General features: G+C 39.9%; 2 protein-coding genes across 2 annotated transcripts in view; one reads left to right on the top strand and one right to left on the bottom strand.

Annotated features, from left to right (window-relative positions):
- LOC133130339 (potassium voltage-gated channel subfamily H member 8-like) overlaps positions 1-8,777 on the top strand; it is a 49,626-nt gene extending 40,849 nt beyond the window's left edge. Inside the window, exons 12-17 of the mRNA XM_061244893.1 lie at positions 2,421-2,465; positions 3,465-3,736; positions 3,951-4,060; positions 4,144-4,223; positions 8,275-8,517; positions 8,646-8,777. Coding sequence (XP_061100877.1) covers positions 2,421-2,465; positions 3,465-3,736; positions 3,951-4,060; positions 4,144-4,223; positions 8,275-8,517; positions 8,646-8,777 — 882 coding nt within the window. The remainder of the gene's footprint in view (positions 1-2,420; positions 2,466-3,464; positions 3,737-3,950; positions 4,061-4,143; positions 4,224-8,274; positions 8,518-8,645) is intronic.
- Positions 8,778-13,494: 4,717 nt separating this feature from the next.
- efhb (EF-hand domain family, member B) lies at positions 13,495-20,485 on the bottom strand. The gene is made up of 13 exons (XM_061245021.1): positions 20,474-20,485; positions 20,180-20,242; positions 19,754-19,897; positions 18,422-18,602; positions 18,179-18,289; positions 17,315-17,429; positions 16,483-16,560; positions 16,280-16,347; positions 15,605-15,759; positions 15,221-15,425; positions 14,882-15,118; positions 14,312-14,493; positions 13,495-13,824 (listed from the first exon to the last, which is right to left on the bottom strand). The coding sequence occupies exons 1-13, from the start codon at positions 20,483-20,485 to the stop codon at positions 13,678-13,680; spliced, it is 1,698 nt and encodes a 565-aa protein (XP_061101005.1). The 3' UTR covers positions 13,495-13,677.
- Positions 20,486-21,629: the final 1,144 nt, after the last annotated feature.

Raw genomic sequence — 21,629 nt, forward strand, 5'->3', positions numbered from 1 at the left:
TTTAGGTGAGCAAAAGTATTGGAACAGAGAGTATTTAAGTAAATGAAAGTAAATAGCACTTAACATTTGGTAGCATATCCCTTGCTTGCAATAACTGCATCAGGCCTGTAACCCTTTGACATCACCAAACTGTTGCATTCTTCTTTTGTGATGCTTTTCCAGGCTTTTACTGCAGCCTTTACTGCAGTTGTTGTTTATTTCAGGGGGAGGGGGGGGGTTCCCTTCAATCTCCTCTTCAGGAGGTGAAATGCATGCTCAATTGGGTTAAGGTCTGGTGATTGACGTACCCAGTTTAAAAGTTACTTTCACTTTTTCTCCCTAATGAAGTCCTTTGTTGTGTTGGCAGTGTGTTTTGGGTCATTGTCTTGCTGCATGATGAAGTTCCTCCCAATTAGTTTGGACCCATTTCTCTGTCAGTTGGCAGACAGAATGTTTTTGTAGACTTCTGAATTCATCCTGCAGCTACCATCATGAGTTACATCATCAATAAAGATTAGTGAGGCCACTCCAGAAGCAGCCATGCAAGCCTACGGCATGACACTTCCTCCACCATACTTCACATATGAGCTTGTATGTTTTAGATTATGAGTAGATCCCTTCTTTCTCCACATGTTTGCCTTTCCAAGACTTTGATAGATGTTAATCTTGGTCTCATCAGTCCATAAAACTTTGTTCCAGAACTTTTGTGGCTCATCTCTGTACTTCTTTGCAAACTGTAATCTTGCCTTCCAATTCTTACAACTGATGAGTGGTTTGCATCTTATGGTATAACCTTGCTGCTCTCTAAGTCTTCTTTGAACGTTGATTCAGATACCTTCACCCCTGCCCTGTGGAGTTTGTTTGTGATATCACTGACTGATGTTTTGGGGGGTTTTTTCACAGCTCTCACAATGTTTGCTGTTGTTTTCCGCGGTCGACCTGTTCAATGCCTGTTGCTCAGTATGCCAGCGTTTTGTTTTGTTTTTTTCGGGACATTCAAAGTTATTGTAAAAGATATCTCCAATGCTTGTGCAAAGGCGATGACTATTTTCCCCCTTTTCTAAGCTTCAAAATGGCTTGCATTTCTCCCAAAGAGAGGTCCCTGGTCTTTATGCTGGTTTATGTTTTCTTACACAAATGCAGACTTCACAGGCAAAATCCAAGGCTAAATCCAAGAGTAGCGATTGAGAACTATTTATTGTTTAACCAATCAATCTAACAGGACACATCTGACAGCTGTCACATGTTCCAATACTTTTGTTCACTTTTGTATCAGACCACCCTTCAAATTGGTAGGGTGGTCTGATACAAAAGGTGATATGTTCTAAGTCATTTAGCAAATCTCGATAAAAGAATACAAAAGCTGAAATTCAGATCTGTCATCTCATGTACATCCTTTGACCTGAAACTTAATGGTCTTCAATGTAAATTGACCTTGCTGTTCCAATACTTTTGGAGGGGGCCGACTATGATCAAATGCCCCACATTTAATCCTGACATGTTGATCAGTAATGTGCTGGCATCCTCTTCCTTATGCTTGGCCATAGCACTGCCCTTGGTTATCCAGTCCATCTTTAACTGAAAAAACAAGGTTATTTAATTGTGTGTGTATACTCTTTCTGTAGTCTTCCTGTGGTCACTTCATTTAAAACCTATGTTTATTTGTGAAGCAGCAGCTATCATTGTCTCTCACATTAAGACAGATGAGTAATTGCTGTTTGAAATTTGAAAGTTTGAAAGTTCATTTATAGGTCTCGTAAAAAAAAAAGATAGCCAGCTCAAAGCATGAGTCCTAAATTACTTTCATGTCACCTGGGCTTTCAATCCTTTCTATTTTTGCCCAGTGTTGCAAGTAACTACAGTCAGCTGCAATTCAAAAAGGCTCATGAGAGATTGCTCCAATTTGAGAGAATGCAATTTGGTATTTTAAAGTGTCTGTTAGACTCATGAGCAGGGCAGTAGCACTTGACTTCAGGGATTTAGTGGAATTAAGACAATTGTAAAACATCACTTGAGTATGATAAATGACTCTTCTACAGGCTTGAGAGCATTTTACTTTGTCATCAAAATCCCCTGTCATCTCTGAGTGTACCGTATATCTGCAAACACTCCATTATGTGTTCCAGGATTTCATTCTTATGTTTGTGCTGCTGTTGGCAGTTATCACAGGCATAGAGTTACCTTTCACAAAAGTTTTAATCATGCCAAATGCTCAGTAATACACAAGCTTACCGCTACATTTCGCCAGATTTCTGAAATTATGTTGTTTTAGCATGGCCCAGGTTTTATATGAACAATATGAGCATTCTAATTTAAATGACAAGCTTGATGCGTGTGTGTAGAAATCTCCATAGTATTTTAACAATGTGGCTTACATTTTGTGCAGTCCTGAGTATACTTATTCAGTGTCATAATATGTCATAGAATGTCTTTGTTTTCAGGTACCCTCAAGATTGCCCAACAAAGCACCGGGCCCAGGATCTCAGGTACAGCAGCCTACAGTCAGCATGAATACATGTATATTTCTGACCAGGTTAATCAAGCAGAGATGTTCAATCAATTTGCTGAAAACATGAACCATTTAATGGGGTGCCTGCTGTGGTATTGTATGATTTTATTGCAATAAATTAGCTATATTTATTTATTTATCTTTCCATCAACCATTCCCTAGAGCCATTCTGCTATTTCATTTTTCATGTGGAAAGTCTATTGACTTGGAACACAATTAGGATCCACAAAGGTTCACATATATGTTTTCCTGTTACTGTGTATGCATCGTGTGGGCCTAAAGGTCATTTCGGTGGCTTTGATTTGACCAGCAGATGAGGCATATATGCTAGTTAAGTTGCACTGTGGTGAGAGTAATCAAATAGCCTATATGGGGTATCTTGATACTGCGAAGGTCTCATTACATGCAATAGCCAATTACTGAGATAAATCTCCCATTCCACACAGGTCAAAGGTCACACAGGGTAAATAATTCATTACTGTTATCCAAAGCTTCTGTAATTGCAGTTGTTTAGTTGAGAATGGTGTCCTCTGCTGCCAGGCACTGCTACATGTCTAAGCACTACCCTTCATTATTGATGTGACATCATTAGACTTTAGTTAGTTTGTTTTTATGATCAATTTCAGGCATCAATATTATCAAGTGCACAGGTTCTGCAAGAACTGTGAAAATGCTTAATTTCACTTCCAAAAACAGGATCAGAGGCACAACCCTTTAAGAGAATGGATCTCAGAAAGATCCAAGAAACAAATCCAAGCCATCCGAATGAGATATTGAAACTGGCTTCTGGAAGCAGTCTGTAGGCTATGAAACTGTCTCTATATTCTGTTGTTATTTAATTCATTATTATTCCTCCTCTTCTTCTTCTTTTTCTATTTCTTCTTCTTCTTCTTCTTCTTCTTCTTCTTCTTCTTCTTCTTCTTCTTATTATTATTATTATTATTATTATTATTATTATTGTTAAATGCTCCTCCAGGGGGAAGGAAAGGGTAATGGACGCATCTCCCAGTGCTACCCCTCAATTATGGAAGACCATGAAGAGAAGGAGTGTGTGCCCACCTCCACTCCGGATGGGGACAAGGAGAGGCACAGGATTCTCTACCTGAGGGATTCATCCACAGGGAACACCCCACCTGAGGATTATGAGGCCAATCACAATGCAGGGACAGACAGAAAGACCAGGAAGCCAGGAAAGAAACTGACGCTTCATCTTTCTACTGACAACATACTTGGCCCTGCAGACCTCAGGTATCTCCTCGCCATCTCCTCACTATCTGACTGACTCTTACTCTATTTGCACTTCTGTACATTTTGTATTTATATTCAACTATCTGTTGTTATCTCTGACGAGTAGCCTCTTTTCATCTATTCATACAGTATATTTCATCTGTGTGTCTGTTTGTTTATATACGTATGTGTCCATCTGTGTGTCTTTGTTTGTCTACCCTTTGCTCTTATGCAGGATTGTGGATGGTACAGAGGACAGTTCAGTTATGGACAGCCATGCTGTGGCCTTGGAGTTCTCCCAGCATCAGCTTCACCAGTCCAGCACTAGTTCTGCCACCACTGCAGGTGACCTTCCTGTATTCTTCCAGGGTTTCTACATGTAATGCTCTACTCTTAACAGACTGCAGCTAAACTGCATTATGTTACAGGTTTGCTTCAGATTAGTACGGAAGAGTTATCAGCAAAGACTGAGGAAACAAGAGGACAGTTACTTCAGCTGAATCAAGAGGTGTGTCCCTCCTATGAACTACTGCCTGAATAACAATGTCCCAGCAGCAAAATCATTTATCAAATATACATCTAGTGCATCTAAGATTACAGCGTATTTCTGTTTCTTGGGATGGAAAATGTCTGCATCTGTTGTTAAGAGAAGTTCAGTCTTGGGGTAGATTGCATTGTATCAGCACTGATCAACACAGGAGGGGGTGTTTCATCACCTCAAATCAACAGACTGGTCCTCAGCAGGGCTCCCATGTCCAACCCTTCAACACACACATACCTACTACAATCATCACCTGGACAGGACACCTGTGCTGGAGGGACTCTACACCTACTGCTCCAAGTGCCCATCCCCCATTTCCAAATCTGCCAGAATCTGGAGCGGGAGTGGCTACTGAAGTGAGGATTAATAAGAGCAACCCATAGAATGGGCTCATTTTGGTGCAGTCGCTAAGGAGCAACACTTGTTAGCAGAAAGCTACAAGGCAGTGCTCTGCCTTTGTACTCATTAGCAAGTTAGTTAATCTGTGTTGTATCCAATATCCAACGGTAAAAACAGATAACAAATAACAAGTATTCAAAATAAATAATGCAATGATAGTCTTAGGTGTGCTAACTGCATACGTGAACTCCAAAAAGAAGATTATTTTATGGCTTCCAGATATTAATTAAAGCTATCATTAGATTAATCTCTTGGGCCAGGTGCTTCAGGTCTTTGGATCAGGCAGGCCTGTCAGGAATTTGGCCTCCGTCCTGGGACAGGAAGCAGGAAACAGGAAGCAGTCTGTGAGCAATAGGGGTAAGCAGGTCAGGTGGAACAGAACAGGTTTAAGATTAATATTCACTGCTGAGGTGTGAAGAGTTCATTTGGAGACAACCCCGGATTAGTGTCTCGGTAAAATACTGGGATGAACTGGGATATCTTTTGTCTATGCATGATGATAGACATTTCTTTTTCCTTTTCTTTTTTTTTTTCTTTAAATATGTTTACTGTATATTAGCTTTTTGGACTATCTGGATATTTTACACATTTTTGGTTTTCAAAAGGCTTATACTGGATAATTTACATATACTTTTGCATAAATTGTTCCAGAACACTGTGTCATTTGGGGTTTGAACAGGCAGCATTCTGGTTACAAACTCAAATCTTAAATCCCTGCAAAACCCATTTGTCCCATTTCATGCTTTTGCAGTACTGACATAAAGGGAGGGTAACATCATTTTGAAGTCATTACCAGTCAACACAAAGATACGGCACCTTCCCTCAATCATATTTTAGCTCAAGAGAGAGGCTCACAAGGGAGAGCACACAGCACTTAGCATTATCAGTGTCCATTTATTGTGGGAAAATTACAGATACATTATTATGCATCAATAATGATAAGTAAACAAAAATATCTATAGTCTCCATAGATGGAAATGCATGTGAAGAACAACACAGTTTCCTATATAAACAGGTATAGGATCAGGGTGGGCAGTGTAGGGCTCCAAGCAGGGGACAGGATTACGTACAACATCTTTATTTCTGGGAGATATGTGCAAGAGGAGCATGAAGGTATAGAACATCTCACCTACCATTTTGAATGGCACTTTACCTTTTCTGGCAGTAGATAAACAAACCTGGGCAAGACTCTGGAATGCACGCAGGGAAATGGCCTCTTGTTTGATATTCAGCATTCCTCTCCTGGGGTGAGCTTGTACATGAATAAATCTGGTAGATCTTCAAGGTCACAGTCAATACAGAGTGGCCTAGAACACAAGAAGCTCCAATAAATGCATTTACTTCTAATTGCTCATGTAAACTATTTTTATTTTACCATAGACTATATAAAGTGGGTGACATTTTTTTAAAATCAGCGATTGTTGTGAGTTGTTGGCAAAGCATTGCAATATTTATATCTTTAGATTTGCACTGCTTGGTTCTTGTTCATTGGATCAAACTGTATGCATGAATATAAAATGCCTTCTTTTAAAACATGAAAGCTGTAAAAGCACTTAATAATACACATGTAAATTTCCTCCTTTTGTTAGATGCACTCTTCTGTTTTGTCCTGGATGATTTATTATACTGGAGGGCAGATCTAAGAGTGTGAATGTATTGAGGCTGCAGCAATGTTCTATCACTGTGAAGGTATAATGGTTCTCCTGGGAGAGAGGTAGGCAATGGAAGCTCAGAGAGTATGAAAGTGTGAGAAGAGTATGACCGATGGATTTTTAAAAAAAGTTAGGTTTTTGACAAATTAAGTGATGTTGTGAGACAATCTGGAGGTACATGCCCAGATTTATGGTTTTGTCATGTTGAAAATCTAGCCATATGTTATGTGGCAACAATAAGGCTGACGCAGGCAGGTAGTAGCTATCATTTTAAGGCATAATTTTGGAAGAGCAGCGCTGTTTAGCCATCCCACCTTGCACCCTGCTCCAGCCTCCTTCCGAATGACTGAGGCTCAGCCAGTGTGGGCTTGGTGGGTACTTGGATGGGAAACCTCCTTGGAAAAATGAGTTCCTACTGGAAGTGGTGTCAATGGGCCAGTAGGAGCCAATCTTCTCTCTGGATGAATAAAATGCAATGCCTCACTGTGGTCCTTAAAGATCCCATGACACTCATGGCAAAGAATATGGCAAAGAGTAATGTCCTGGCTAAATTCCCAAACTGGCTCTCTCAACCTGCCGCCTAATTATCCCCTGATGCAATTGGCAGTTTACAGTTTTTCCCTCCCGCCTCAGCTAATGTGTGGTGAGGGTTTTGGTGCAAAATGGCTGCCGTGCATCACCGAGGTGGGTGCTATTGGTGGTGGTTGAGGTGAGTTTCCCCCACATCTCTATACAGTGTGTGAAAACCACTAGCAATATGTACATTTAAGTATTTATTATTATTATTATTAATTTACAGATTAATACACTGGGATTATAGCCAGAAGGTCACACCTCAACTATTATACCCCACAGGTGCAGGTACAACTTTATGAAATGTAAAACTGTATAAACCTTCAATATTTTAAATGAAAACTCCAAAGTTATCCTGGATAAGGTATCTGCTGTTCACACTGATACGTTCTGTGGCCATTACATTTGTCTGCCCCAGTTATATTAATCATGTTCATTGTACAAAAGATCTCACAACATGTCTTTCAATCTCTTTCTATGGTCTTTTCTTCTGTTGTGCTGCTTATATGTGCCCCATGTTGAAGTGTTGCTCCATTTGTGTTTGAGTATGTGTAACATGATGAATCACTTTATGTCCTTTGAGTGACAGGACCAGCTGTCACCTTGGCAATGTGCCTCAATGGCACTCTCTGTAGATGTACAGGAAGGTATTAATCACCCAATTTTCACACTACAAGAGACTGGCCACATGGTACAACAACACTGCAATTCCCTTATCATGAAAGTAATCTTATCAGAAGCTATTTCTATCCATTATATTTCTCACATTTAATAGGACACCAAGCTTAAAGCAACAACTAAGCAGAGTGCATTGCGGTTTCAACCATATATTCAGTAATTTCTGACAATTTCTCCAGTTCTGCAGATGTATTTTTTTTTCTTTCTGACATGGTGTCATTATAATGATGCATTATTCTTGTACCTGAAAAACCGAAGCACCATACAGAGTCAATCATGTCAAGCATACAAATCTCATGACCTAGTCCTCATAATCCAATGTCTCAGACTAATGGACTGTAGAAACAGCTACAGCTGCATGATTTCAGTGTGTTGGTGGATTTCTAAAGGATTCTGAACATTGACTTCACTATACCATGTGCACACCGCACATGATCAACGGCTTTCATTTCTCTCTTTCTCTCTCCTCAGGCAACCTTTAGTGTTGTTTCAGAATGAAGCAAGCCATAATTAGTATGTGAACTTCATGTTGACGACTAATACTTAATTAGTCAATTAGCGTTTCAATGTATTCCACAAAAACAATTAAAGGTTCAATGAGCTATGTAAAATGTATGTTTGGCATGGAATGAAGTGTTGGTATGTGATTAACACTGTGGTTCCAGGATGCCATTGTGCGCAGTCGTTCAGAGACTCTGTTGCTCTTTTCCATGTAGGTCAGAACGGTGAGTAAGGAGGTCTCTGAGCTGGGCCAAGGCATGCGGAATATGATGTTCCTCCTGGAAGAGCTTCTCTCTGGGCGTAACACCCCAGCGTTCTGCCCCGCCCACTCATCAGACAACTGCCCTGCCCATGTGACCTGGGCAGCCCCTCCCCCGCCTCCTTCCTGTTTGCAGTTTCAACAGGACCCTGCTGCACAGGTCATCCAGAGCTCCTCCTCAGTCCAGGCCCCAAACTCTGTACAGTGCTCCCCTGGGCCTAGAACTGTGCCATCTTCACAGAGACCCCCACAGCAGGTCTACACTTCACCTCAATCCTCTGCCCCTGTCTCAGGTCAGTGTGGCCTTATGCAATCTGTCCAATGTAGGTTCCCTCTGAGGGTTGCACACAAGCACCCCTCACAGTCTCCCCCTGCTGCCCCGTGGACGCTGCCATTCAGGGCCGGGCTCGCTGGCTCTCTGCGCTCTCACAGCCTGGAGAATACCTTTGTTTCTTGTGAAACAAAGCCATCCGCCTCTTTACAGAGACTGAGTAGTCTGCCTCAGGAAATGCTACTGTCTCCCAGGGACCCCAGAATGGAGAGAGCTACAGATTCATAGCGGCTGGAGAACGCTCTTCCCCGGAAGCCTGGTCTGTCTTTCACAGCCCATTTCAAAAGCATGTTACACAGGGTTACCACTATAGCCCTATGGTGTAGAGGTGTTTCTTTCTGCATGGGTAGTATAAAGGACATTGATGTGACATTGCTCCTGCAGCTGCCTGGAGGCAGGGAGGAGCAGAGCAAAAGCACCCCTCCAATGAGAGAGCCTGATGTATGATTTTGAGCCAAGGGGGTTATTAATGCCTGCTCTTCCACCTCCTAATGCAGAGGGGAGTGCAGGGTAAGTAACGAAGCCCCAGGTGTGATTTGGTTTGATTTGTGACATTGAGATGTTCAGTGAGGAAACCATTAGCTCTGCATGCCACCTTCTAGACAATCAGAGGATCAGTTGGATGAGTAGACTCATATTTAACCATGCATGATGCTCTTATGTAAACTAAGCTCTAATCAATTTACAAAAGGAAGATGGTTTTTGTTAAGATTTGCACTAGTTCTTGTTTAATGTGACAGGAATGAAACAGAAATTATCCTTGCTCTATGAATGAGATTGAAAGGCAATATTTTTCATGTTCAGCACAAGATACAAGTCTTTATATTTTATGTTTACACATAAACAAATGCATTAAAATAAAAGTGCACTCCACAGACCTTAGACATTTCATGTAAACAATTTTATCTGAAATAATATGGTCTGAACATGTATCTATAAATAACCTTTTATTTATTATTACTTAAAACCTAAGATATCTGAACTGCCACGTTTCAGAGAATATAAATCATATAGATCTACTGTTCAGAAGGTCATATGGTAGCATACACCTAATATGCTTTCATGGAATGTACTTTTTATTCATTGATACATTTTATTAAACAAATTAATAACAAATAACAGTGTTGTCAAGAATCATTATTGTCAGTGATATTTACATTTCTAAAATAGATTGGGTATAATCAGAAACCATTATATTCATTGAAGCATGACGTGTTTAGTGAATAACATTGCCAAAAGGTCAAAGTTCATCGCACACACACACACACACACACACACACACACACACACACGCGCACACGCGCGCACACACACACACACACACACACACACACACACACACACACAAACATCTCAATAAAAGCCAAGCTTCACTGCCATTGGTTTTGGGTGCTCCAGCTGAAGTAACATTATGTCATATACCACCTCTTAATTACTGGAAACCATTATTATATGACTGGGCCCAGGATAAACAATATGAATCTGAGAACTATATTGGATATATTTAAACAATTGCATTCAAAGAAAAAAGCACATTATTTTGTTGCAGATATTTTCCTAATCTAATAATCTAATTGTAAAGATAAACAATGTTTTGTTGCATTATTTTCATTTTTCATGTCTTGGTGCAATGTAAATTGAAGGATGCTTTTCAAGTGAGAAAGATGTATGTCACCCCCAAATTCTCAGTGTATTTTTAAAATATGTTGTCACTCATTCTTTTGTGAAATTAACTCTGAGTATGGCCATAAGACTGCATTTGTGTCTATGATATCTAGTAATTATTCACGTGGAATACAGCAGAGACCAGACCGATTTGTTTTAGCCTAAGTAGCAGCTCCTTTATCTATAATTCATCTAATTAGCATTCTGTATTACATTATGTAATTTGCAATGTACAATGTCATAGTGTTAAGAACAGGAGTTTTAGAATTGAGAGGTGAAAGGTTAACAGGTTTGCTACAGAACAGGACTAGGACCTCATTTACACTCAGACTTGCACAACGTCTCCAGTTTTATTGCAGCCTGTGAAAACATTAGCAGTCTTTTGCATTCATAAAAATATAGGTCTTCCTAATCCGCAGCTATATGCAAAATTATGAATAGATATGCAGATATTGAACACATGATCAAATACTACGGACCTTGGTGGTGACATGAGGAAATAACTCTCTGTACAGCTTGAGCCTGACCATATGGAACGATAGGTTAAGACCAGGTCCAATACCTCCATTACACAGCTGTCCACTTATTTCTTTAATACTATATAAACTACCCTGCTGCATGGCACTCCAGAGTACAGAATTCAAATCCCTTTCTAAATACAAATTATGTGTATACAACTGCGCCACAGGAAACTAGCAAAACTGTTCTCATCAGGTGTGTGCCGATCAGGACTCCCATGAATAATTCAGAGTTATTTTTAGACACCTACTTTTCCCTCTAGTTCTACATCTGTTGGAAGCCCAGGTTCTCTCCCTAGTGCAAGTCATTTTTTATACACTGCTAAGAGCTCTACACCTGAAGCATAGCAGACAGTTTGGTTCATTGGTTTATTGTCCATTGAAGCTAAGTGATATAGCAGAATGAATATTGAGAGGAAATCTTTTTCATTTTTTACTATGTATGATACATACAAGGCCTAGAGGAAAAACTGCAAGACTATCCTGAAATTAAATGCAGTATGTAAATCCTTTAATAAATACCTAGTAAAGTGCTCACTGAGTGTACCTCTTGCTAGAAAATATTATATTTTTCTATGTATAGCTTATTTAAGTGGAGAGTATTTTGCATACTTGGAGAAAGATGGAAACAAGTTAACCAAGAAAACAGTGTGAGCACCTGTTCAGTAAGGCTGCCAACTCAAACATCATAATGTCTTTCTTCCTTTAACCTCGTTATATTCTCTTCTCCATCTGACACATACAGTAGACAAGTCTAATTACCCATGTGGAAGTGCAGGGCAAACTGTGAAACGCCCCACTAATTATAATTCTAATTCTCCTTTTTTTTCTCTCACCTGATCTCATTAAAATGCCAGCATGCTGATGTCTCGTTTATTTTAATTAATCTTTAAAGCACTTAAATAATTCCTGAGCTCAGCAATAACATTCATAACATTAGGGCCTCTGTTAGTTGAGGCCTGGTTTAACACTTTACTCTGATGTTTCAGTAAACATAAGTAATATGCACAGATAAATGCTATGAATTCAACATAGAGCAATGAGTAAAATCATTTTATTGAGCATGGCTATATTAAATCATAGCAGTAGTGATACACCATTGTAGCTTGAAGGCTGCCAAGCTCATTTCCAGCTTAATATTTAAAATGAAGATGTTATTTTGTCTATTTCCCATCTTACCCTTAAAATATCAACTTTTTTTTTAGGTTGCATGACAATCTGCTGGCTAACATTAGCCTTTTAGTCTCATAAACAAGCAGCCGTTTGGAATCAAGCCATAAGGAAACAATTTACATTTGAATATTTGCCCAGATTTAGAGCACTGACTGGCCACAGATCAAATTCAACTTATTAGAGGGGCAGAAAACAGAATCCTCTTTCGTGAATGCATGGGCAAAACAAACCAACAGGTAACCTGAGGGCAGTACCAGAGAGGGAACAAGAAACCATCCAATCACAAGGGGAATTAACACCCTGCTGAAAGTCATCAATGAGGCGCAAAATAAAATATTACCTCATCACTGCTCTGAGGATACCCTAAAGCAAATACTAGCACACTGGAATCCAAGTTATGTTTTTTGTTACACATTATGTGCTTGGCTGTTGTAGGGATGAATTAGAAATGAAGAAAAACCCAATCAAACACTTGCTTAAATGTGTTCTATATGAAATACAGATGGGAAATGGGGACTGAATTGCCTGTGTTTGAATTTTCAACTGTTTAAGAACCAGTTAAAGTCTCTGTAGAACTGTGGTCCTTATGGACATAGGGCAGATATCGCTCTATTACCAAAGGATTAGAGGCATGCCGCTCCTTCCAGCAAACACCCATATATCACTACTGCAGCCAAGAGATAATGGCCGTGTTTCCCGAACGCGTTAAGAACGTTCTTAAGCTAAGAAAGTTCTTAAGGACCTTCTTTCGGGAGGCCTAAGAAGGTCCTTAAGAACGTTCTTAGCTTAAGAACGTTCTTAACGCGTTCGGGAAACACGGCCAATATCATTATTATTCCACAAAGAAAGATAACATTTTTACAATTTTATCCCAAGTCTAAATCACTAACTGATGATTACTGTACATCCTACAGGTCACAGAGTGCTCCAGAAGAGCATCAATGGGATGAGAGGCATATCTTTCAGTTAAGAAAGACAGTAGCCTGTGGGTGCCTGGTGTAACATTAGCAGGGATTAATGCAGCGCTAACCTGAGGAACAGGGGCTGATTTTAACCCATCCTACACCTTATGTGGGTCTGAAGGGCAATCACAATGTGTCTCACAGCAGCAAGGCTCCAGTAATAGTGAGTTAATGACATAGCCGGTGCTTGAACCTGCAACTATGGGGCATAGGCAAGGCCAGCGGTGAGTGTCATTACCCATAGTGAGTCCATTCATAGTATTAAGTGGGCTTCTGGAAATGAAAGAAGAAACCCATAGAAACCCATGTTATGTTGTGGAATGAGTCATCGGAGCAGACAAAATCACTCACTTTTTTCAAACACAATTATGTGACTGCTTTATTATTTAGAAGCCTGTCAATGGCATTGGAACTTATATGCTGAATGACTCAGTTCATCTGAAATGCAATGTAAACAGAGAGCAGATTGATTGTGTTTACACGATGTAGCAGATCTTCAATTTTGAACAGTCTATTTAGTCACTTTGAAAAGACAAAGAACAGTTTCCAGGGGAACTGTGAAATACTATCAACCCGCTGTTGATTTTGCAGTATAAATATAGTATAGACTTGTTTAGTGCTCTCTAAAAATAAGAAACTTAAAAATGCTTTACTTGAAATAAGTGATTTTCTAATTATCTGTTGCCAAATAATACAACAGTGCACCATATTTAATTTGCCTGTATTTCCAGCAGAACATTCCGGAAGGTCTCCACACACACTTCCCCCGTAGAGTGTCTCAGGGATGCCAGCTTCCACGCCTCCTCAAACACATCCTGGGGAATGTCCACACCCACATTACGGAATATCCTCGCAATCTGAAACAAAGAGGGAGAATATTTCATGCACTAGGTTGAAAATGCATCAAGTCGTTTTAATTGCCAGTCAGATTTTTGTTGGGATCAACACATTAGAACAAAATCCAACATGTAGGAGTATCCAGAATCCTAGCTGGATACCTCTAGGGTATTGTTCCTGATGGTTTGTGATAGGTCATGAATTTATGAACTTTCACATGATTGATTGACATGATTCTTTTCCTGGACAGGAAGAAGATCATCAGACTGAACAGTGAACCCGCCAGGAAGAAGGTCAATAGATTTGCTCATTTTTCAGACAGGAGGAAGGTGAACTGGCTGACTACTATATATACTGAAACACAAGGAAGGTACATACTGCATACTTGTTCCTTTTGCTACAGAAGGAGTTAAGAAATGTATTTCTTCCTGGGAGAGAAGAAAGACAAGCAGGCCGACTCGGCCATGGAACAGAGGGAATAATAGGTTTGTTCTGTGGGGCGGCCACCTCGTGTTTGGGACGGGGAGTGAGGAAGTGCTCTTCGTGGACCCCTCTGAGGGAGGACAGCGTAGGATGCAGCAGGTCACGCGCTGTCGACTCATCACCGTAGTTTGTCCTGTCACCGGTGCGCTTCAGGCGTGGGGCTGGCAAATCAGTGCGCACTGTGGGGATGCCAAACCTGCGGTAATCTGCAAGAGGATCAAGGGAAATATAAACAGTCAGTAAGCGATTCTGTGCACGCCTGCCACAAGAGAAATGTGGGAAAAGCAGTTTCTTATCAAAAGTCTATTTGAAAACTTAAACTACACCTGTGCATTGCCTTCAAAGTATGATATAAGCAACAGAGATGAGTTAGAGAACTTAAACTTTTACTTTGCTTTCATGATGAATCAATTTTTTTAGGCATTACCCATTTTTAATAGGCATAAAGGTGGTAGTATAAGCATAAATAAGAATAAATCCAAGGTGAAATATATCAAACTTATAAATGATTGGAACTGAAGCAGTTTGTGTATGATGTTTTAGTTTTTTCTAAACAGAATTTGCATGAGTAAATTTTGAGTGTTTTTGACTCACTGGCAGTGGAAGGGCCCCCTACGACGGCACCAATAAGAGAGGACGATGTAGCGAAGCTGGGCGGAACTGTTTTGGGCCGGGCCAGGGTTCGAGGAGTCTTCAGGGTGCTGCCCGCTCGGATGGGCTGGAGGTCCTCAGGCCCGACCAACGGCTCGGACACCTCCGGCAGGGTCTCTTCATCAGGCTGCTGGATTTTCACTCTTTGCGCATGTGCAGGAGCAGAGCTAGGTTTACTCCCTGAGGTGCAGAGATCAAAGATAAAAGGAGAGGAGTGTGTGCTTTAAGGCATATGACACCTCAAAAGAGCCCTTTGAACAGTTGCCCTGTGCTGTCATTCACCAGTGAGAAGCCGCGCCTCTTGTGTGTTGATGGGCATCTTGCCCTTCCAGTTGAGGAAGTTGGAAAACTCCATGAAGTCAATCCGCCCATCCTTATTGACATCACAACACTCCATCAGGCTGTCCAGTACGGGGGGACTGGGGGCCAGGTTAAGCTGCCAACAAACGTTCTGCAGGTCCTCCTTGTCAAGCCATCCTTGTCCCTTCTGCACACCCAGAAACACACCACTGTCACTCACTCATGCAGCAGCTGGCTTGTGTCTTTCTCGTGACGATACAGATTGAATTATACAGATCTGTAACACCATTACAGTAGCTGTGTAGGTCTGAAACAGGTGTGAGAATGTAGGTGTATTGGAGAGTAGAGCTCAGTTCTGTAGGTTACCTTGTCATAGTGCCTGAACGCCTGAAGCAGAGAGTTAAAGTTTTGGAAGTTGGCCTTCTTCAGGTGTTCTTGAACCGCATTGACAAGGGCTCGCTCTTTTTCCGTCCCCTTCAAGAACTGCTCAGGAAAACTCAAGTCAATGAGGTCGCCCACACCTTGCAGTGAGTGAATGAGTGAGTGAGTGAGTGAGAGAGAGAAAGAGTGAGAGACAGAGAGAGAGTGAGAAAGAGCAATTTAAAGACCAGCAAGACATGACTAATGTTACAGAGAAATTACACTGCATTTGTATTCATTTATAGTATTGTAAACATGTTCATCTCCTGGAATGTAACACTGACAAAGATATAACCATAGCATGCAAGAAAAGTAAAAGAATAGCATATTGACAATGCCAAATTAAACTAAAACCCCAAGCAAAATAATACAGTTGCTAATTCTGTGTTGGAGCTCCCCCTACTGAATGAAAACTCTAAAGTTATCCGCATAAAAATGATGGCTGACATGATATTCAAGTGTGGACAAAATAACAAAGGAAATCTTACACTTTTATTATATAAATGTTATATAATAAAATCAGCTATTGCTTACAAAATAATTATTATCTATTCTAGTGTGTATTTATTCCTTATGAAATTGGAAGGGCAACAGTAACTGACAAAATAAAATGCTACTCACCAAAGTTTTGAGAAGGCATCAAAATTCCAAATGTGTGATCTGCTGGAACATTGCGCGTATCTGAAAAACTGCAAACACGACAGGACACTGAGTACTTCAGTCACAACACAACACATTTTAACAGTAATTTGGCTTGTTCAGTATGAACTCAAAGACATTCATAAACATGTCCATGTTGTTTTAGACTGCAGCGATTAACTCACGGGTCAAGCGTTTTTCCAACTTGTGGCTGAAACCTCTCTTTAAAATCATCATTGCGCTTGGAATCCAGTGTGTTCTTTCTGTGAAGATGTGAAGAGAGGCAGAGTGACTTACAATCCCACCAGCCTGCAATGCCTCCTCCCGTGCTGATGGTTCATATGACTCCAATGGCATAAAGAAGAAAACAATATTTAATGAATGAGCTTTAGAGTGTGTCTTTGTGTCTACAGATGACTTTCTCAGGGGATTGATGGAGATGTATTAATATTTGATTGATGAGAAGAAAGGTGGTCAATGCAGAAGTAAACAGGACCAGCTTTTGAAGTCTATTTGAAAAGCAAACAAGAAGCAGATGGAGGAAATAAAATAAAGAATGGATGGAGCTTGAAAGCATGACAGAAAGGATGATGGACAGTCAAGCAGCTATATTTTCTATTCTGGGAAGAGAATAGGCATGGAAAAGAAGCCCATTAAAGAAATCACTGCCTAAATCAAGGACTAAAGAGCAACTGAGCAGTCATGCCTCCTGAGCAACCAGCTGCTTTAAATACGCCAGTGTGTTGAATTAATGCACGCATTAGGGTAGAAATTACGGAATAAATACAAAAGTAAAACCTTACAATTACACACCATTGTAATCCACTGCGCTGCACACACACAAGACTTTCACACAGACATTTGAATTCGCAGCATGACAAATGGCAAGGTATAATTTTTAATGGCATGGCAGAAAAGATATGACATGATATGTGTATTCATTAATATCATTGAAAACAGTCTTTTGTACCAGACATGGCCTGAAGAATCAGAAGGTTCATAAATACATGCTCTTACATCCAGTGGAGAGACTTGGCGACTGCCTGTCCTTCATTTGCATGGGGGGTGGGCGCCCCGAACCTGCTTTCCTTCACAGACTGGCTCCACTTGTAATTTCTTTTGATAGGTTCACCTAAAACGTGAATACCGTCTTAATAAGAGTGCAAATGAGTAAATAACAACTACGAACCTTGCTCTTTCCATAGCTATCCTATTAACCAGAGTACTTTGTGCTATCTGCATATGTACTAAGTATAATTATTTTGCAAATGTAAAGTTACATACTGTAAATTGGTTTTAAATGCATGTTATTTCTGTGTGGCGCAACTGTAAGTTACTTTTCATAAATTTCTTTTTCTATGGAGAAATAAAAGCGAATAAATGATATTAAATCATATAAAATGCTGAATATAGCACAAATATTCACTGGTGAAAATGTTTAGAGATCACACTGCCCACATGCATTATCCTTTAGTTCACCTATGCGTTATGAAGCCCTGCTCATGATTAATTGTGCCTATAGCAGTAGCATTGAGCACAGGAGTATACTATAATAACATGAACCCATATCATACACAAATATAACCTCTGACAGTCCGAAGTAGAATCATACTAATCTAATTAAAGACACTGTGACATGCTGTGGGCAGCCTGTAGTGTAGTGGTTAAGGTAAATGACTGGGACACACAAGGTCGGTGGTTCTAATCCACAATAAGCCACAATAAGATCCGCACAGCCGTTGGGCCCTTGAGCAAGGCCCTTAACCCTGCATTGCTCCAGGGGAGGATTGTCTCCTGCTTAGTCTAATCAATTGTATGTCGCTCTGGATAAGAGCGTCTGCCAAATGCCAATAATGTAATGTAATGTAATGTAATGCTCACCCACAAAGTATGAATCATGAGATTTGATGTATAAGCGATGTCCCTCCTGGCCCTCTTTCTCCACCTGCTCTGCTGTCTTTGGGGGATTGACCATCTCACCAGCAGTCAATCCTGCCAAGCCAAAACAATGTTGACTGTGTTAATGCGTGTGTGCTGTGTTCATATGTGTATGTGTGTGTGTGTAGTGTGTGCATGTGTCAAATGTACAGTATGTGGTTCAAAACCATTTTTTCATGAGCTCACCTTTCCGGTTCCTCATACCAAATGTGGTTGTGAGAACATCCAACCCATCTGGGAGACCTGGACTCTGGTCATGTGACCTGCCAAGTGGAGTTTTCTTATTGGTGAAATAGCCAGCTTCCTGTAGCTGACGAAGCTTCTGCTGATAGAGGGTTTTTGGCACTGGGTTGATTACTAACCCTCCCTGTGGGATGGCAACAGAACAGGATGCATCTCTCTCAGAACATCACACAGGTATACCACATTTTGCAAACCACAAATTCATTATAAAACTTCCCTGCAGAGAAAAAGAAAACACTAACAAACATATTTAATGAATGGAATCCCTACTGTGAGACAAAAGCAATGCCTCAGAACATCTAAGATAATAGCTTTGTTAACATGGCTCAGGGCTTGGCTTAAGTGGGGAAGCAAGATAACTTAAACAGTGCTCAAAGGGACAAACTGGACTTCAGCAAGATATAACACTTTAAAAATACTTTCACTTTTCCATGTTGTGAGTATGGAATGAGACAGCAAGTGAGACAGTCAACAAGGAAGCAAGTAAGAATGAGTAAAACTTTAAGACACCTATTGCTGATTCAATTATGATTTAGTTTTCCTATTTCCATATTCAAAGTGTTAATGTACTTGTTTAATACATGTCATTTATTCATTTATTTAATGCATATTTAAGAAATAATACATTATTTATACTCTAATACTCATTAATCACTCAAGGAAAGATGCAAAGCTGACAGAACCACATTGCAGTTAAATAAATCTAAAAAATTAATTGTAATGCATTATAAGCACTATGCAGGGTGTATTTTTGAATGCACTATTTACTTCCTCGTTAGATGAGAACTTTGTCATAACAGATTTTGAATGAACTATTCTAAGGTTAAGTATTTTGCTCAACAGAACCATGGCGCTGCCTATTTTAATGTGACACACATGGTTATCCACACATCTGTAGGACTTATCGCTGTCAGTTTCATTAAGCTGACAAGGATAATGTTTAAATGGAATGTTTATTGTAGATGAACTATGGATTCATGAGCTTTATACTTCAGACAAGCAGTACAGTTAATGAAATCAATTACTCATAAAGATTAGATTGCTAATCCAAGAAAATGGATCTTTCAACTTCCTGGGACAGGATGGGCTTTCTATCACGGTTTTCACTTCATTAAACCACAATGGCCACCATCTCCTCCTCATTTTCCCTTGAGTGGCTTCAATTATTTAAGTGTGTAAACTCAATTATGTTGGTTTATTTTTGCATGTAAACAACCACCAACCGCCAGTCGCACAGTTTGCACAGCCGCTCAATCACGGTTAGCAGGAACTCACGGTTACAGGAGGCTTGGTGTTTTTTCCATGGAACAGTGTGCTGGCAATATCAGGGTCATGGGCTTTTCCATGAAAAACGCGGACTGCCCCAATACCTGGGCGAGAACTGTTGGCAAACTTCTTAACCACTGGTGGGGTGATAGGCTGTAAAAGAGTTTACTAGTAAACCACTTGTGAAAAGGGTGTTGATATCATTTTATAAAGAAGCTGAAATTATTCATGATACAAACATAAACTAAATATAGGAGAATTAACAGGGCATTGCTGTAAAATAGCATGCATGCTCAGTCAACCTACCCAATATAAACAAGAACAGAAACCATTATCATGAAGTCACAGGTTCCTCAATACTTTTTAACCACCAAGAAGGTAACTTTCATGTTTGCTAGTAAAGTCACTCTGCTGAATCTGGCCCATTGTACTCACCCTTGGTGTGGTCTCCCGTAAACAAGTCTCAGCACTGTCTCCAATCGGTATGAGTTTACCAGCCTGACAGTTGGAGAAAAAATACACTGTTGGATATACAGTGCTGTGAAAAACTATTTACCCCCTACCTGATTTCCTCTATTATTGCATATTTGTCACACTGAATCTTTAGACAAAATGTAATATTAGACAAAGGGAACCTGGGTAAGCATAAACACATTTCTTTATTATTATTTCATTTATTTAATTGAAAAAGTTATCAAACACACGTCACCCCTGTGAACAAGTAATTACCCCCTTAAACATAATAACTTGGCGTACTACCTTTAGCAGGAATAATTGCAACCAAACTCTTCCTTTAATTTGATCAGTATTTTACATGACTGTGGAGGCATTTTAGCCCACAGTTCTGCTTTAATAAAACAAATTGGTAGGTTTTTGAGCATGAAATGTTTTATTCAGGTAGACAGCATCTCTTCTGGATTCACATCGGGACTTTGACAAGACCTCTGCAACACTAAATGTTATTATTTTCAGTCAATTAGATTTGTGTTTTGGATCATTGGGCCTCATGCAAGAACCACTCATACAAACAGATGTGTTCTTAAATTGCTTCAACGTGTGATTTAAGAGAACTTGGCGCATTCATCAATTTTCTCTTATTTGGAAGAAGAGCCTTGCAGTTCAACTTTTGACTCGTCTGTCCATAGAACATTATCCCAAAAGGCTTGGGGATCATCCAGGTGCTTTTTGCAATTGTGAGATGAGCATTGATGTTTCTCTTCATTAACACTGGTTTCCAAATTGCTATTCTCTCATGAATCCCTGAGAGAATAGCATGAGCACTCGTATTAGCTGAGACATGCAGGTCTTTGGGTGTTCTTCTCGGATCATTTGTGACTCTCACTGTGGTTCGGAGTCCCAAAGCCTTAGAAATGGGCTTTGAAACCCATTCCAGGCTGATATATTTCAATTTTTTTTTCTTCATCTCTTCTGGTATTCCCTTTGTTCATGGCATGGCATAGCAAATCTATGCATTTGTCTGAATTAAAGCAGTCCTGCAAAGAAAAGTGGGGTCAAATTCCTCCACAGAGATGTGAAAGATTTTTTATCAAATTTTAGGAAGCATTTGTTTGCAGTTGTTGCTGCTAAAGGTGGTGCAACCAGTTATTACAATTAAGGGGGTAAAGGAGATATTGGTGTTTGTTTACTTTTTTCATGAAATAAATTAAATCGTAATTTTAAGAAATGTGTTTACTCAGGTTCCCTTTGTCCATTAACTGTTAAAGAAACCATTCAGTTTGACAGATATGCAATAATACAGGAAATCAGAATGGAACTCTATACTTTTTTTCATAGCACTGTAGATCAATAGATAGATAGATACAGTAAGATGTAAAGACGGTCATATACAGCCTATGACATTAGAAACGTTGTTTGCATGTTTTCA

Source organism: Conger conger, chromosome 1, assembly GCF_963514075.1.
Source record: "Conger conger chromosome 1, fConCon1.1, whole genome shotgun sequence".
NCBI classification, from domain to species: Eukaryota; Metazoa; Chordata; class Actinopteri; order Anguilliformes; family Congridae; genus Conger; species Conger conger.

Coding starts and splice junctions, on each gene's coding strand:
- efhb (XM_061245021.1), bottom strand. Junction 18,290..18,421: donor TGGTATGAGGAACCGGAAAG/GTGAGCTCATGA, acceptor TTGGCTTGGCAG/GATTGACTGCTGGTGAGATG. Junction 13,825..14,311: donor CTCCCCGTCCCAAACACGAG/GTGGCCGCCCCA, acceptor TCTTTGTTTCAG/ATTGCGAGGATATTCCGTAA.